This window comes from Salvia hispanica, chromosome 6 (genome assembly GCF_023119035.1).
Source record: "Salvia hispanica cultivar TCC Black 2014 chromosome 6, UniMelb_Shisp_WGS_1.0, whole genome shotgun sequence".
Taxonomy (NCBI): Eukaryota; Viridiplantae; Streptophyta; class Magnoliopsida; order Lamiales; family Lamiaceae; genus Salvia; species Salvia hispanica.
In genome coordinates, this window is record NC_062970.1 from 10,347,360 (window position 1) to 10,366,371 (window position 19,012).

Consider the following 19,012-nt stretch of genomic DNA (forward strand, 5'->3'; position numbering starts at 1 on the left):
GAGGAAATAATACGATTGATTTTATTGGTTTGACTTCAATTAGATATTTTAGTTTTCCTTGTCGAAAATAGATTGAATCGACAACTCTGTTGGTTAAACCATTGAATTCAGTAGTGTCGTAATTCATGTTGGGTTAGGATGTTTGTGATTGTCGCAAGTTATAGCCTAATCCTAGTGGGCTCTTGGCCCTGCCCACCCATTAATTGAACATTTGAACATCAATTTTTACGATATGTTTATAGTATCTCTTTACTTTCATATTCGACAATTATAATTGGAGACAAAACTTATTTCGGACAAGTGATGCCATTGGCCTATATATAGGTTCTTCCCACATCCCAATGTTAAGAAGTCAGTTGCATGAGAATTTTCAAATGAGAATAATATACCTCCTCCATCCGTTCTCAAATAGGATCAACATTTAGTTTGACACAAATTTTAACGCATTATTGAAAAAGTAAAAGAGGTATAAAAATAAAACGTTTTTAAAGTCTTTGTCAGTAGAGAATGAATATATTGTGCTTTGTTTGAATATTTATGATGTGTTTTACAACATTTAAAATCTAAAAACAAATAAGTCTAAGTCTTTTGAAGACTAAATAGTTTTACATGAACACTACAATATGTGACTCAATCAGTATCTCACGGAAGCAAAATTCAATTTCACAATTTAGATATGTTTTGGTTTACCTATTGGTAATAAGTTGTAGTGTCAGCCAAAAAGTTTTCTTACCTAAGAAGTCTAACAACACTAATATAGTATAACAATGAACAAATAAAATAGTAGTAGTAAATCTTTTAGCTCTATAACAGTTGCCACCTATATGACAGTTGACATTATAAGGAATCTAATTATATCCTAGCATTGCAACATATATGCTCCATTATATACAAAATGTTAGAATATGACAATCGTCGTTTTCACAACCCCAAATTCAAAAACGCACAATACATATTCAAATTTTTTTTTCTGTATTATATACATTAAACTAAAATATTATAAAAAAACATTATAATAAGGTCAATATAGATGGATACAAATTTCTTACGGCAGGCCAAATGCATTTTTGTCACCTGATATCTATATCCCACGGACACTTGTTAGTTTTTCAAATGCAGTAAAATTCAAAATAAGTTTTTTTAAAAGGTTGTAACATTTCATAAAATGAAATGAAACTGCGACAGTGCCACTATAATTAAATCCATTGATAACATTGCAACAAACTTATCTTATAAAGAAAAAAAATTATAGACGCAATTAGTTACGTTAGAAATTTTTTAAATTAAGGTCACAATTGTCCATCGCACCTTAATCTTATATTTTTGACACTTTCATTTGCATCCCTCAAGATTGAACCAATTTTTAAAGTGAAGGTGGTGTACTTATAACACCAATGAACGTTCTTAGTTGGCTAATAAATTTCCTTAGACAACTTTATTAATATAAGTTATAGCATTTTTAGATAATTAATTATAATTCCAAAGAAAAGTTTTGATAGAAGATGTTTGTCTGAGTAGCATTGAAACTAAAAATCAGAAATTTAATGAATATTGTAATTAGCATGAATACTCTTTCATTCCTTCATCTTTAATTACGTACACACATAATATTTACATCCAAAAATAAAAATGATAGTAAAAACTAAGAGATGTAGATGCACAGGACATTGTGTTTGACATGGGTTTTAATGTAAAAATAGATTGATGATCAGGCGATGCTAGCAAGGCGTCGCATGACATCCACCTGAGCTCGTAGCGAGACAATATAATCGAGCGTTTCTTGAAGCAGCAAAACCCCATCCATTTCTTCTCCACCCGGTACAAGCTTCCGAAGCGCCCGGCTTCTGCTCCTCTTCCGACGACGATGATTTTGGCCACGTCTCAAAATTCTCCGGGTGCATGCGGTGGTCAGCCTAGTAGTCGCCGCTGTGTTTTTCAATTTATAACCTAAAATTTGCTCGACGACGTGTTTGTTGGTCAGGTTTTTGGAAACGACGTCGCACAGCAGCGCCTGTCGCCATCGGGTGCCGGCGTTTCTGGTTGCGGCGATGGCCACATCTGCTGATAATTTGATGGCGTCTTTCGTCTCTAGAATGGTTGAATCTTCCTTGCTTTTACTTCCTATTTGAAGACCCTTTCTCCATTTTTCCAGGAATTCTTGTTTCAGTGATGATCTATCAATAAAATTTTAATTGTTCTGAATAATTAAGCAGCATTAATTTACGATTTTATCGTATGTGAAATTAAATGAGGAACACTGCATGAGGACATGACCCATAAAATTTAACCAAAACACTTTGTTTGGTTATTAACCATATTATTCCAATTGCACTACCTAGTTGGATAATAAATTTTAAATTGAAAAGGAAAACCCTGTCCAATCCCCTTATATAAGGTCTTTTAAGAGTGGTAGTGACCCATTTCTACTTAGCATTATGGCATGCTCAAGTCGATGTGGATCTCTTTGTCTGTGCGTGTGAAAGTACGATGTGCCACACATGCAAGGGAATGTTGAAATAATTCAATTCTTGTTTGGGGATCTGTCTAATCTATATATATTTGGATAACCCTTCATCCTTATAAATCCTTTTACGAGGATGAGTGGCCTATTTCTAAGGTCAGCTAATTTAGTGCTATTATCTAGTATGCAATTAATTAATGAATTCTGAAAGATAAATAGGTACATACCTCGCTTTCATCTTGCGAACATATAGCAGCATAGCCCGATAGAAAAAATGTAGAGAAAATAGTTGAAATTTTCTTGGGATCTAACTACAACAAAAGGCAAGCTGAGAAAGAGAGGAAAGAGGGGAGAAAAGAAATTAGTGAATAAAGCCAATTTATGAGGAGAAAGAAGTGGATTGTGGTGGGTCAGTGAGAGAAAGATAGCACATGCGGGCACATGCAACTCTATGGCCCATATGTCAAAACCCTAATTTAAGATAAGTTGACATTATGGTGTTGAATGTTGATTAGTACTCCCTCCGTCCCACAAAAGATGTCACATTTGTGGGACGAGATGAGATTTTTGGAGGTTTTGTTTTGTGTGTTAAATGGAGAGAGAAAATATAATTTTTATATTCATGTAAGAGAGAACTTTTTTCAAAAAGGAAAGTGTGACATCTTTTGTGGGACAGAGGGAGTAGTATATGTTTATGCCCATATAGTACGTATCATTAAGGGTAGTGATAAGATGCAAACTGCATCTTTTTTACAAATTCCAAACTATAATTTGTACCATTATATTTTAAGATTTGATGTTAACGGGTGATAAATAACGTTAACTGAAAATGTCAACACAATGTCAATCGGTTGACATTGACGTTGTGTTGACATTTTCTACTGACGTTATTTGTCATTTGTTGTCATCAAGTCTTAAAATTTAACGGTTCAGATCATAGTTTTGAGTTTGTACTGTATATAGATTTGCATTTGATTATATCCCATCCTTATATTTTCATGCCTTTTTTATGCAATCTGAACCTCACATTTGCAACCTTCCTTGTGTCAATACAACATCCACGTATATTAATTCTACAAGAATAAGATGAGTTTAATTAAGGCGTTATATTTTTGAACTTCTTAAAATATATTGATAAACGAAGCAATCATTTATCCCACAAGAACGTGGGTTTACAGCAAAATAAAATAATTTGATCACACAATTAGTTAAATATGTTTGATTTAGACATCCATCTTCTTTAGATGACGAGATAATAAGCCAATAATTTTCCTTGTACGAAACAGTAGTAGCAAATTAACCGAAAGAGATGAATAGTTATAAACTTCTAATTTAGCAAGCCTTGAGCCACATGTCAACTTAGTTATAATTTGCTAACAAATATGAATCGTGACCCTTCGAATTCGCTGTATCTTTCAGCATTTATAAACTTAAGTAAGATAAAAATAACTCTCTTCGTCGATATATGATAAGTGTGGTGTTAGTTGTAATAAATTCTTGGTAGATTTTGTTCGAGTGTTGAATGTACATCAAATAATTTTGGGTTGGTCTATCATAAGCGGTTGATTTCTTTTTTTTTTTTTTTCAAATATTATCTTTCTTATTTTATTATCTATTTATCTCTTTGACATTTTCTTCTCTCATACTTTATTCTTTTTCATTTAACTTAATAAATATCATTTTCTTAAATAGTACCATGCCCAAAAAAAATCCATCACAGTAGTAGGACGGTGGGAGTATAAGAGAATGGTTTCAGTTTAACACACCCATATATTTACAAGTCTAATCTTATACTCCATAGAAAAATTGTTGTGGAGAAAGAAGGGAACCCGCACGAATGCATTTAAGACTAATGAATTTTGGATGAGGGATGCATGTGCACACATGGGACTGTCTTAAGAAAGCTAAACAATGTACAAGTTCCTGGAATCCATTATTTTCATTTATCCAATCCACTTAGTCGTTTTATTTCCGTCCCATTAAAAATAAAATATTTCCTAAAATAAAAATACCATTATTTCTATTTTTTTCTTTCTCTCTCTTACTTTACTCTCTTCTAGTTAATTCACAAAACAACTACATAAAATCGCAAATGTTTTATATTTAATGGGACAGAGAGAGTATTTGACGATCCATATGTAGAAAGCCTTTTTTTCTTTTTTTACTTCTATAGTGAAGATAGTCGCATGTAATGACAGATCACGGACATATTATTACAAGCTTGTGGACAAAAGGCATTTTAATTTACTTGTTCCGGAAAATGTTTTATCGTTAAACGTCGTAGAAAAGTGAGAATTCTAATTTGTTTCAATTCAAAGAATATAAATTATATAGATAGAAATATAGTATTTTGGAATGGGCTATTTCTTTGCAAATTGTGCTCAATTTCATATGTGACAATTTGTCTCACCGTTCATGAAAAATAATCTCATTTTGCCATTTTGGAATGTCTACAAAAAATAGTCTCATTTCGAAAAGTGGAATGTTTCTCTTTCATATTTTACATACATTTTCTCATTTCTCTTTTACTTTACCTACTTTTTTCCATATATCTCTTACTTTACCTATTTTTTCTCCATCTTTCATACTTTACCAATTTTTCATTAAAATCTGTAGCGCCGTTCACAAATAAGACTATTTTTTGTGAATGTGGAGTATCATACTTCATTGTAGCTACAATTTTAAAGATAGTATTCCCTCCCTATTAAAAAACATCCGTAAAAATAGAAACAATATCATCTCTACTTTTTCATTTCTCTAACTTTCTCTCTTCATCAACTTTAAAAATAACACTATATAAAATCTTATACTCGGATGTTTCATTTATAATGAAATGCGAATCAGTACATCAACCAACACTATCGTACAGTGATTAATTCCCTCGATTTTTTTTTATTTAATAGTATTATAATCTAGAATCCCTTGCGGCTTGCATTGGACTAGCTGCGTCCTAGTACTCATCTTTTAACGTGGAACGAATCTAAAGCATTCAATATATATATAACTGCATTGATCTTGTAATTTAAAAGATTGTGAGTATTCACAATTTAGAAAATATAAATAAATGAATCGATCACGTTGCTCATCGATTAGGCTATTCCATCCAACTATTGACAGTACAGATATGAGTATAGACCATGAATTCTACATAAATCAGAAAGGCCCAATGGGAACAACCACATGTTTGGTCTACTTAAGATAGAGACCATTGATGGAAGAGCATAATAAAAATTATTGAAACTCCCTGCGTCCCTCAAAAATAATTATATTTGTCATTTTGAAATGTCCCTTAAAAGTAGATCAATTTTATCATAAATCGAAAAGACCCAATGGAAACTACCACATGTTTGGCCTACTTAAGGTAAAGACCATTGATAGTAGAGCATAATAAAAAAAAAAAGTTTAATGCTTCCTTCGTCCCTTAAAAATGACCACATTTATCATTTTGAGATTTCTCTTAAAAATTGATTAATTCTATTTAAAGAAATTTTTTTCTCTCTAATAAGGTGGTTTCAATATTCCACAAAAATTACTTCAGTCATTTTTTTTTCTATCTCTCTCTTACTTTACCAATTATGTATTAAAATTTGTGTCGTGTCGGATGTTGTCTATTTTTGGACGGGAGAAGTAATAAAGATGCATGAAATTGATGTAGCCCTCAAGAATCTACGAAGAAGCCATGCACGTGTGTCTCATTAATTCTCGAGGCCCCCTAGTTTGAGAATTGAGATAGCAATACCCTTTCACTATCTATCCATGGACGATAGCAATCAATTCTTCACCTCTAGCTACCCATATCAAGTTGCGCCACAAATTTACATATACGCATATGTACGTATATGACATATCAGTTTATGCATGCATGTGTTACAATTCTAATTTCTAATCCTATAACTTCTTGGAATAAGTTGATTTAGTTGTTAAAGAAACTAAGAAACCCGAAATCATCCTTTAAATTAGTCACTAATATCACGAATTTTGGTCAAAAATTTAAGTTTTCCACCGACTTGGACCTTGAACGTAAAAGTCATAAACTTTCTTGTTGTTTAAATTTATCTACGATATGCGATTTCGGATATATAGGTTCTTAAAATGCAGTAGGAAAATACCTCCAATAGTACTGCAAAGCCAATCCTATTATAGGTTTTTGATGAAAAAATACCTATCTTTAGGTTTACACTAAAACTATACCAAAAAACTTTTTAGATTTTGATTTATTGCATTCAAGTCCAAATCATTTTATATTTATGAAATGAACAAGGGAAGGTAGAGAAATGAAAATGCAAGAAGAAAAGGAATGGAAAAAAACTTACAGTAATTCAGTAAAACACCCAACAGCAGGTTGGAGAAGAAGATAACAAATAATAACCTAAATAATTCTATTAATGTTATTTAATTATTGATTAGTGGGCTGGCCCATTTCTTTATACACGTTTTTTTTTTGTTTTTTTTTTATAAAATTAATTCAAGACTAAAAATCTAAAATATGATTAAGAATATAAAAATATAAAGACACAACCTAATCAAAATAAAAATATGCATAAAAAGAAACGTGACCTAAATAAAATAAGATTAAGAAGATACAATAAACTTAAAAGTTATATTAATAAGCTAAATACGAAAAAAATAGAAAGATTAATAATTAAAATTACACATTTTTTAATTATATTATATTTATGTAATAAATAATAAATTTTATATATAGTCATATTAATTAATAAGTCTTATTATGTTATTTAATAGTATAATTTAATTTAATCAAAGTTATTGATAAATTGCTATGGGGTTAGTGAGCAATTTAGATAAAATACATAAATATGATTGCAAAAGTATAAAAAGTAAGTGAGTGGAGAATATTCTTTTTGGTTTAAACTTCTTTTTGGTTTAGATTTAGTGTAAATGGTTGGAGTAAAATCAATATTTAGTGTGATATTTACACTAAAATAGGTTTGAGTCTAGTGTAATAGTTGGAGATGGTCTTATGTGACGTCACGCCATTCTAATGTGTTCTAACCACCACTAATGTGGGCACTACGTGGCATCAATGGCAGATCCAAAATCCAAAAATAGAAGGTGGAATTCAATACTTAATAAATAGTAAAATTTATTATAATTTTGTATAAAATAAATAATATAATACTAATATTCAAGTAGCACTAGCTTCGGTTGGTTGCGACAAATGCAACCATACAATATAAATAACATAAGAGCGGGTTATGATCAATTGCTAACTCATTAACAATCCAAAAAATTAATTTGTAGCCATTAGATTAAGAGACTCAATGGTTAAAATAATGACAAGTGTATTATGTTTTAAAATTAAATAATTATTAAAATAAATTTAAAGGGTATTAATGTCAATTCTCTCTTATCAAAATCATCTCAAACTTTAAATTTACGTAACTCTGTCGATTTAAATTATTTTTTTGCAAAAAATAGATCAAATTAAAGATAATTTTATAAGGATTCCAACGAGATCCAAATTATATATGTTCCGACGATGTTCGGGTGATGAAATTTGATAATTTTATATTTTAATTTTCGTACAAGTTGATAAGCAGATTTTATCAACAAATGCAAAAAGAAATCTCAATATAGTGTACGTAAAATCTCAATATTGTGTATGTAAAATATCAATAAAACTGTATTGATATTCTCTTGTACTTATGTTGATATCCTTATGCCATATTGTTGATATTTGTAATACACTATGTTGATATAAAAAAACACACGAAAATTATCATATGATAACATAATGATGATATTACCTTTTTGATCATATTCTGTCTACTATTTATTGAAATTTGTGAGCTTTAATCTCATTCACTCATTTTTATCTAAAGGTGTAGTTTTGGATTAGGATGTTATAAGCATTAGAAGATGACCCTATAAGAGCCATAATATGTTTAGAGTATGCCACAAAAACAAAATATTTACACATCAATGATCTATAATTGAATTACCTTATGGATAAGGGATATTGGTATCTAATATCATGAATCTTTCAAAAAGTTGGATTTTTCCCACGAACTTTAAAATTAACAAATAATATCACGAACTTTACCCCGGATTTATTTTTTCCCACGAATGAAAAAATTTCCACAAATAATATTATGATACAACTTTGTTTTCTTAATTTCTCGAAAATAATTTTGAGAGCTTCAAGTTTTTTAATCTTTGAAGATAGTTTTTCTTGAAGCACACCCTCCAAAATTGTTCTTCAATCTATTAAAATAACATGAATTTTTTCATTCGTGGAAAAAACAAACCCGGGGTAAAGTTCGTGATATTATTTGTAACATCTCGGAATTTAGAACCCTAATTTTAGAGCCCTAAAATTAATTATTGATGACGTGGAGTCGTGCATGCATTTATTTCATGTGATGATATGGTCAAGTTGAGTCTAGGGTTTGCGTTGAAAGTTTGAAAAGTCAAACTTATTGATTTAATGATGTGGCATGTGATATATTAATTTATGAGATTGTGTGGTAAATTAATTGTCTAAGGGTGAGTGAGAATATTAGAGGAAATTTCCATAAATACTTGTCACCCTAATTCTTGAAATTTTCGACCCCTTGGCCTTTTAGAGGAGGAATTCTATCTTTCCGGATTTGATTTAATTCTTGGGATATTTATCCAAATTAAATCCAAGACCTAATTATTTCCTTTTGAAGAGAGAAAAATCGAGCCCCTTTGTTTCTGGGTGATTTTCGAAAATCACCTATTGTGGGAAGGAAGGAATTATTTTATTTTAGTTAATCCCTTATTTGATTTCCTTCCATACCTAGAATTTATATATTCTACCAAATCTTTCCATACTTCAAGAGATCTTGCCTTACCTTATTCTAGGCAATATTAAAAATCCATGCCTTATTTAAATAGGCATAGAGACGCCTATTTTCATCCCAAGTTGGGAGAATTTTTATTTTTATTTTGCCCCGTGATATTTTATTCTACTCAGTAAAATAAACCAAAACTAAACCTTGGCTATTTTGGGAGCCTAATTTTCGAAAATCATGAGATTTTGCCCTAGGATCTATTTTTGTTAACTCTTCTTCCCTACTTCATAATATTTATTTATTTAATTGTGGAGAATAAGATCTTACCAAATATTCTATTCTAATTACCTAAAGATCTTGTTGAGCACTATAAATAAGAGAAGACCCCAACCCTAGACCCCAAATTTTCGTCCCCCACCATTCCTCACTCTCTCAAATTTTCTTATTCCACACACCAATATTTTGTCATCCTTTGAGGAGAATTTAGAGTTTGAACGCCAAGATTCTTGAAGAACCAAGTCTCTACTTTGTTTCTACCGATCGTTTTCTCTAAAGAGGTATTTTGTTTATGAGTTCTTCTTATTCTTCTTCTTCTCCTTCTTTTTCTTCTTTCTAACCGATTAATCGGTCTTCTTGAACCCTCATGCATCTTGATTTAGTACAAGTGGGATAAAAGGGATGTGGGAATATGTATGTGTGTATGTCGTGTATGTGTGTGTGGCGTGTGTGTGTGTGTGCGACGTGTGTGTGTGTGTGTGTAGTGTTTGTGTAGTATGTATTTGATGGCTAAATAATCTTGTGAGATAAACATGATCTTGATTAATTAGTAATGATAAGATAAACCAATGGGAAAAGGGAAAAAGTATTGAGACATGCATGAGTAAGAGTAGTATTGAACCTAATTTGTGATATGTGCCTATGTAATTAAAAGGTGAAACTTTGGTTGCGAAGCCGGATAACGGAAAAGCGAAACTACTTGAAAACTAAGCAGTCGAGGTGGGCTTTACTCTAAAAACTCTCTTTATTTTATCAAAATATTGTTTGGCGTTATAAGGGTGGTTTAACTGTTATGCCATGCCTATGTTTATTTTAATGTGATATTGGATATGCTTATACGAATTCGGGTCTGAGTATGGGCCGCAAGCCCTACCAGGCTGTGTACACGAGGGGATCGAGGGCCGTCCTTGCTAGTCGGCCGGTCTCGTGGGCGAAAAGTGTGGCCACACTTTCGTCGCACCATGGAATGTTGTGATTGTTATTTTGATGAGAAAATGGGGGATTATTTTGACTGGCCAGTCTTTGAAAATATATGTTGTAATACTCGTGATATTTCTCTTAACTGCTTAAAACTCGAGTTCACTTGGTAAGGGTGGCATAACTTATAAAATGTTTTGGCAATGAGCTCACTGAGTATTTCAAAATACTCAGCCCTGCATGTGTTTTCCTTATGTGCAGGTTGAACGATGACGAGCGGTGGCGGGTGTTGAGCATGTTAACTAATTAATATGGATATGTTGAACTTCAAGCGTAGTTGTGTCTTCATACATAGCTATTCTTTCTCTTGGTCGTCTTTCGCTGAATTTGATACATTTTAGGATTTGTTTTTGGGATATTTGCATCTTGACTTCGAGTTGAGGCCTTAGCCTTTTCTTGTGACTTTGTCTTGGATATTATGTCGTACTCTTAAGATATTTTGATCGTCATTTATGATACCTTTCCTTTTCTTTTAAACTTCTAGGTTAAGTTATTGTTTTAAATACTCTGATAATTCTTTCAATTCTTTTGGTCAATACTTTTTAAATGAAACCCTAGCCCCGGTTTACTTCTTTAGAGTCGGTTTGGGTAGCAGCCGCCGCATTTATTGTACCCTAGGAGGGCGGGTTGTTACATTATTTGTCAATTTTAAAGTTCATGGGAAAAAAATCCAACCTTTTAAAAGTTTTATGATATTAGATGTCAATATCCCTATAGATAATTCTAAAAGTCAAATTATATCTAGAAAATTCATCAACGTTAGAAATAAGAATAAGATATTTACTCATATAATTGATGAGGTATGATTAATTGCTAACTTTTTAAGTTTCTAACTCTGCTAACTCATCAACGCAGTGTATTGAAAATGTCAACACATAATTTTGTTGATATTTCAATATACTGTGTTGACATTTTAATGTCATCGTGTTTACATTTTTAATACACTACATTGGTGAGTTAGCATATATAGTTAGCAACTTATAAAGTTAGCAATATAACACACTCCCGTAATTGATAATGTTATATATTTACACACAAAGTTAGAAATTTTCCGGCAATGTTTAAGTCCCAATCAGTGCTTAATGCATTTCATTGTCTTCTTCTTCTTCGAAAGAGTTTTGCATGGGTATCATGTAAGTCTCAATCGTAGTTTTTTAGAGAAATTTATCTACGAGCGTTGCGTAGTGCAATCAAAGCTGACGATAATTTAGACGAAATTTACCCTTCAAACTAATCATTATTAATTTCCTCAAACTAATTATTTCGGGCTTAGAGTAATTTCACTAATAACTCATAATTCCGAGAATTAATATTTACCACGTCCCCACATTTAAACTAACATCAGCCCAACATATCATTAAATTCAAAGAGTCCACCTAGTTAATTAAAAGACCCAAGCTTTAACCAATATGAGCCCAACTAATCAGTTTATTTTCCAGCCCCAAAGAATTAATTAATATGGGCCAAAGACCCAAAATAACTAGAGGTTATGAAGATTGAGTGTGGTGGGAATAAAGGTATATATGTATTCACCGTGTGAAATGATGGAGATTAATTGGGATCAAACTCCAAATTAAAACGCAGGTGGTGGATTAAAAGAAATTAATGGTAATTAATTGTGCGATTAAATTGCAAAATAAATTAGGTTAAATTGGTGGATTTAATTGTGTTAATTGTGCAATTTATTTCCTGCAGAAAGTGGAGTGTAACGGAAAAGGCATGGGAGATAAGCTGGAGCGTGAATCTCTGAAAGAGAAGAAAATGCAGCAAAAACTCTTGTTGGAAATTTATGGAATTGGGCTCCTGTTGAAATTAGAAAAATAAAACGTAATTAGTTAGCTTTTTGTTAGTTAGTTGGTCTTTTACTTAGCCTATATATAAGGCTCTTAGTTGCAATTTGCTGTAATTTTTTCACAATGTAGTCAATAGTGAAACACGTTTTATCCTCTCGGTTTCGACAGTTTCTTCTTCACAATTTTTACTTCCTTCTTCAATGGAGTTTTTCCCAAATCTCCAGATATCAATTCTCCATTTTCAACATGGTATCAGAGCGCAATTGCTGCGCCTTTGTTTTCCTCTGATTACCTCTATCCTTTTTTTTCGTTTGAATCTTCATAGTTAGGGTTTGTTATTAAAATTGAATCGGTTATTTTTTTTCCGTATTTCTTCCGCAAGCTTCTAACCGGATTCCGATTTCTCACCGGTGCTCCTGGTTTTTCAATTTCTCTCTTCAAATATCTCTGATTTTTCAATTCAGATGTTTGAATCGGTTCGTTGTTTGCTTCTCATTCTCTATTTTCTCTCTTTACGGCGTTAATTTCCGCCGATCTGAAATTTCGGATCTGTTTTCTGTCTCGTTTTCGTTTACTCATTGGATTTGTATGATCCAAGTTTGCATCCTTTTTTTCTGGATTTGTATGATCCAGGTTTGTATCCTTTGTTCATTGGATTTGTATGATCCAAGTTTGTCTCTCTCCGATCAAAATCGGTTGAGTTTTTCGTTTTGAGAATATGTTTTCTCAAATTTGTTGTTGAATCTGAATATGTTTTCAGATTTATCTCTGGTTTTCCGATTGTATGTCGGATGATTGTTTTTGTTGTTCACCATTGTTCGGGTGAATCTGTTTTTTCTAAACCTTTTTCTTCAATCTCGTCTATGACCGAAGCTTGGTTGGTGGATGTGTTTTTGATCTTCATTGAGGAGTCAGTTTGCCAGATTTGTTTTTTGTTTGGGTGAGGAAAGGCTATGCTTCTATGCGGCGTTGTTTGTATTGGTGTTGTGATTGTTCTTGGTCATGATGCTCAAGGATTTGAGGCAGATTGTTGGCTTTGCAGCAAGTTTGCTCAAGCTGGATGGTTTTGTTGCTTCATTCATGGTGTTGTTGCATCATTCATGGTGTTGTTGCTTCATTCATATTCAAAGTTTGAAATTAGGGTGGAAATCTGTTGTCACAGCTTTTGCTACTGCTCAAATTGCAGAGATCCTACAATGTGGTGTTGTTCCAGTTGTTGTGATAAGTCTTGATGCTCAAGATAGATTCCCTACTAAGGGGGAGTTTTGAGATCACTTGCAAGTAGAGTTGAAGTCCTTGTTGCTGATGCTGATGTGATACAGGGAGTTTTAAGATCACTATCCTACAAGGAGAATTTTGTATGTTTTTTGTTTGTTGGTTTCTTCATTTCCTTGGCAAGATGGTTGCATTTGTTTTGCTCCCATCTTGAGGGGGAGTGTTGAAATTAGAAAAATAAAATGTAATTAGTTAGCTTTTTGTTAGTTAGTTGGTCTTTTACTTAGCCTATATATAAGGCTCTTAGTTGCAATTTGCTGTAATTTTTTCACAATGTAGTCAATAGTGAAACACGTTTTATCCTTTCGGTTTCGACAGTTTCTTCTTCACAGTTTTTACTTTCTTCTTCAATGGAGTTTTTCCCAAATCTCCAGATATCAATTCTCCATTTTCAACCGCTCCCGAGAAGAGATCAATTTGGAGAATGGAGGAACTTCTCGAGAAAATTAGACTCAAACATTTCTTCTAGTAAAAGAATTCTCTTACTATATATTTTTATTTATCAGACCCAACTACTAATTATATTTTAATTTGAATTCTTAGCTTAAAGAAAGCGTAACTAAATTAATTGGACTATCGAAGTCCAATTGATAGACTTCAAATAAATCTAGACATTCTTTACTCTAGGATCACTTCGCAAAAATTATTTAATTAGTCAATTGGTGTTATTCCAAAAACTAAATATAACTTGAAAATTCTTCTTAAGCGCCATGAGCATAAATTTTTTCTTTATTCGACAAAAGAAACGAACTTGAAATTCAGCCTAAACAAATGGCGTCCAATCGAGAATAACTAAAGAGATACAAAAGTCGGGATGTTACAAGATTATAAGATTTGTGATTGAGTACGAAAAACTTCATGTTGAGATATAGCAAGCAACTGATGATTCTTTGAAAAATCAATTCGGTAATTTTAACTCGTAGAAATTCATGAATTATGTTTTAATTCGTTTTGCATAAATTATATGTGTTCCAACATGCAATTATGAGTTTAACATGTGAATCAATTAATCGCATAATTGGTTTAATAAATTTGTTCGTATGATTTATTTTTTATGCAAGTCTTCCCCTATGCATGGTTAACCTCAATCTCAGCAACAAATACATTTTATTATAATGAAATATTTCCAACAATCTTGGTCCATGTGTGAAAATAAAAATGATAATCTCTAAATCGGCTTAACTAAACGAACAAATTATACGTCGATTACTATGATTAAAATACATTACTACTCCATCCGTTCGTGAAATAATGTCCATTTTTCCATTTCAGATTGTTGCGATTCAAAGTCCGATTTACCTTTTTCCATTCTAAGTAAATGGACCTCACCATTCACCTGGCACACTACACTCACATTCTATTATAAAATGCTCCCTCCGTCCCAACATAATTGTCACTCTTTTACATTTTGGTCCTCCCAATTTAATTGTCACACTTCTTTTTTACCATAAATAATAAGTATGTTCCACATTCCACTAACTCACTTCACTCACATTTTATTATAAAACCAATATAAAAAAGTGGGTCTCACATTCAACTAACTTTTCCAACCAAGAGTGACAATTAAGTTGGGACAGATGGAGTAATATATAAAGTGGGGTCCACATTCCACTAACTCATTTTCCAATTTTTATTATCAAAGTCAAATAATTTTGTAAAACTCATGTCAAGCCAAAATGAGAGTATAAATGGTGGACGGAAGGAGTATTGTTGTGTAGATATATGAAAAGTTGTAAACCATGTGAAGCATAATATCGTTTTTATACACACGTAAAAAGGGAGTTGGAGAAAATAACAACAATGTCATTATAAATTTTTTAATATAATTAGAAAAATGAAAAGATTTTATGTATTTTTGTGATAGTTAGGAGAAGTGAATTGAAAATGTTTTCGAAGATAATAAAAGTACATTACTTGATAGGTCATCGACTCTCTAAAATTGACGAGTAGCAGTCCCTCCTATAGGTAGCTCTGATCTTAGCCCACATGTTGACGACCCGCTGGTTGTTCGCAACCAGCGGATAGGTCGCACACCTCCAACCACCCCCGGCCACCCCGGCGTACTCATCCTCCGTCCACTTCCTCCGGGCCGGGGTGTCGTCAGCGAGCCCGGGCTGCGACGACTCGCCGACCGCCATGCCTTCCCCTTCGTCTTCTTCTTCTTCGTCACGGCCCCCCCCGCTGGAACGGGAGTGTCCGGATCCCCGAGATCGATCCCCATGTCATGTAATGACAAAAGGTCATCGCCGGTGAACTGCGTGCCCTACACTGCTGGTCGACGTGTGAGGACGAGGCCGTCAAAAAATCCGAGAGAGGGACGATGGGACCGCGTCCCTCCACAGGTGACTCCTCGCATCCCGGGATGCATATCGTGCTGCATCCCTCCACCAGCCACATCATCCCCATCATCTGCTATGGCATGCCATCCTCGCTGCATCTCGGGGGCATACCTCCCCACCCCGGCTGACTACCCGCCGCTCCCCTGGCTCCCCTGCCCCGCCTGGCATCCCCATCCCCCACGGCATACCCCCTGCATCCCCCCTCGCATCCCCGGCGCACCGGCCATCATCCCCATCAAGCGCCCCCAAGGGACGCAACCCCAGGCCCATCTAGCCCCATCCGAGATCCCACGGGTACCGTGGGAGTATGAGAGCCGCTCGTCAGGGCCGGACCGAACTCGTTGTTGTTGTCCATCGCTCTATGATGCTCTTGTACATAAAGTTAGAGAGAGAGAATACTCGTTAAAACAAGTGGTGCAAATGAAAATGAAACTAAAATCGCGTATATATAAGTTTTCAAAAAAAAAAAAAAAACGAAAATAGGCGCTGGCCGATCGGCACGCCACAATGGCGGCCAGCGCATCGGCCAGCGCCCCTGAATCGGCACGCCACAATGGCGCCGCGAATCGGCTAGCCAGTCGGCTAGCCGGCACTGTGGATGCTCTAAGAGGTAAAGTGCTATGCCATAGGAGTCCAAAGTGATTGTTCTACTTTTCAATTGATGATAATTTCAAATATATTGTCCTTTTGAAAATGGAGTTTGAGACTTTTGTTTTTCTTTCATTTTTTTTTTCTGAATGTAGGCTAAGGAGAGGAGTGCGCCTCCAAGGGAGATGAAGAGAACGATGTGCGAGCATGCAGAGACTTACGAACCTTAGCATGCAGACTAAAATGTGAGATATTTTTATGTTAGAAACAATTGTTTGACTCATAAACTTTTTGTGACTTTTCATTATATTTCTGTTACTATATTTTTTTCACTATTTAAAAATGTGTGTAGTGGTGAGATTATGCTACTTGCTATTCGTATTTGATTATTTTTCTCTTTTGTTGAGGTAAGGGCTAGGTCGATACGATATACCGTATCGAAAATTTTATTTTGTTATCATACTGAAAATTTCGATATGAAAGAATTTCATATCGTTATCGTTTCGAAAGTTTCGGTATGACTTTACAAAATAATCAGATTTCCTAACTAATGCTTCAATCTATACATATATAAAAGACGAGTTTGAGCCGCTTTTTAAAATATTTATAAATTTTAGGTGTTATTGTAATTAATATAAATTTACATATTCATATGTACTACTCATACATACGTTACTTAAAATAGCCCACAATGTAAAAAATTAATATCCTAATCATAGTTTCATTCATTATTAGTTCTCATATATTCTTCGTACAATTAATATTGATTATTTATCATATAAATGTTACTTCATAACTATTACTGACTGAGATAGAAAGAAGGATTTAGGATTTAGCTATTTTGGTGGCACAATAAATTTTAATATGAAGAATCTTATTTATAGGTGATTAAACGTGCTGAATAAAATATACTCCTTATAATTAATAAATATTTGGCTATAATTATGTCATAAAAATAAAATCTTTATCGAGAACAACTATAAACATGCATAAAAAATAGGCTAGACTATTCATATTCCAATAAGTTACACTTAAAATGTAATAAAAAATGATTAATGCACCAATATTCAAAGGAACAATAATTAATGTAATAATGTTAGCACATTTATACGGATCTCTCTACAAATACTTATTCACCCAACAAATTTCTTCAATCAAAATTTCAGATGTGTTTCAATGGGTGACGGTGCTGAGAGTGAGATGTGCTCAGTCGAGTATAGCGGCATCAAAGATGGAAGATTTGACAAGAGCCGAGATAAAGAACAAGGAACGGAAGATTCAAGAAGAGTGGAGACTAGACTCTCAGGCATCCCTTGATTCCCTTTTATTGTTTGCAAATAATTCTATAATTAGTGTAGATTCTTTAGTTATATTATGATTGTTAGTTATGATATACAACAATATTTGTTTATTCAAGTTTCATTTTTTATTATTCTAATATGAATCATTTATTCATCGTCTAGAATCGGTGTGAACAAATGTTTAAAATTATATACGTTTAACGTTATTATAATGCAATAAAGTTCTACCATTTTATGTTCCATTTTTAGTGCAATGAATTGATATTTGGTGATATTATTTTTATGGTAGAAGTGTTAAGAAGTTCATAATCTCATTTTCATTAGATGTTATTTTAGCTTTTGTTGTGAAATCCAATAATTTTCTATTTTGTACTATATGACTTGAGTGCATTAAAGCGTTCCCAATTGAAATTGAAAATAAATAAGTTAATAGTAATGGTGATTCTTATTAATCTATTATAGTTGTGTCAAAATGTATTTTTTTTTTAATAATTTTGATATTTTGAATATTATAAGTCGTGGATTAACTATTTGTTAGAAAAATTATTTGTGTTTTCGTACTATAGAAATGTAAAGGTTTGTCAAAGGTATTTTTCACAAGTGCCTAGACTTGATGTACTCTTAATAAATTGTTAATTGACAATATTAAACATACAAATATAGAAATAAGTTAATTCGTGCATATATAAAAGACAGTTTTAGGACGTTTTGAATAATTATTTTATGCAAAGGATGTATATGCAATTAAGAAAAATTATTAAATGGCCTTTCATTTTGAACCCATTTAATTTATGTAACTGTCACTATTTTTAGATTTTTCTTAAATGATTTTGGCTAAACAATATGGTGCGGGAGTTTTAAAATAAATTCAGCCTAAATTTGTAACTGGCATAATTATTTTATAAATAGTTACACTAATTATAAAGGGTTACACTAATTAAGGAGTAATATTATAACTGCTAATATAATTTCATCACAATAAACACCGTTGAACGGTTACAATTAATATTAAATAATATAATAAATATATACTCCACAAATTAGCTGTTACTGTTAGCTGATTAGAAGAATTGTATAGTATAGTAATAGTATATTTTATTAATTAATGGAATAAAGGCAAACATTGTTTAGTCCACAAATTGTTAGTATTACATAATTAATGGAATTAGCGTTACACTAATTTGTAACCGCCGCATCATTAGAAACGTACTAAAAATTATTG

General features: G+C 32.7%; 1 protein-coding gene across 1 annotated transcript; it reads right to left on the minus strand.

The window, feature by feature from the left end:
- Positions 1-1,557: 1,557 nt before the first annotated feature.
- On the minus strand, positions 1,558-2,812 carry LOC125196801 (transcription factor IBH1-like 1). Its single transcript, XM_048095427.1, has 2 exons — positions 2,689-2,812; positions 1,558-2,174 (listed from the first exon to the last, which is right to left on the minus strand). Exons 1-2 carry the CDS (start codon positions 2,718-2,720, stop codon positions 1,709-1,711), a joined length of 498 nt encoding a protein of 165 aa, XP_047951384.1. The 5' UTR covers positions 2,721-2,812; the 3' UTR covers positions 1,558-1,708.
- Between the last annotated feature and the right edge of the window lie 16,200 nt (positions 2,813-19,012).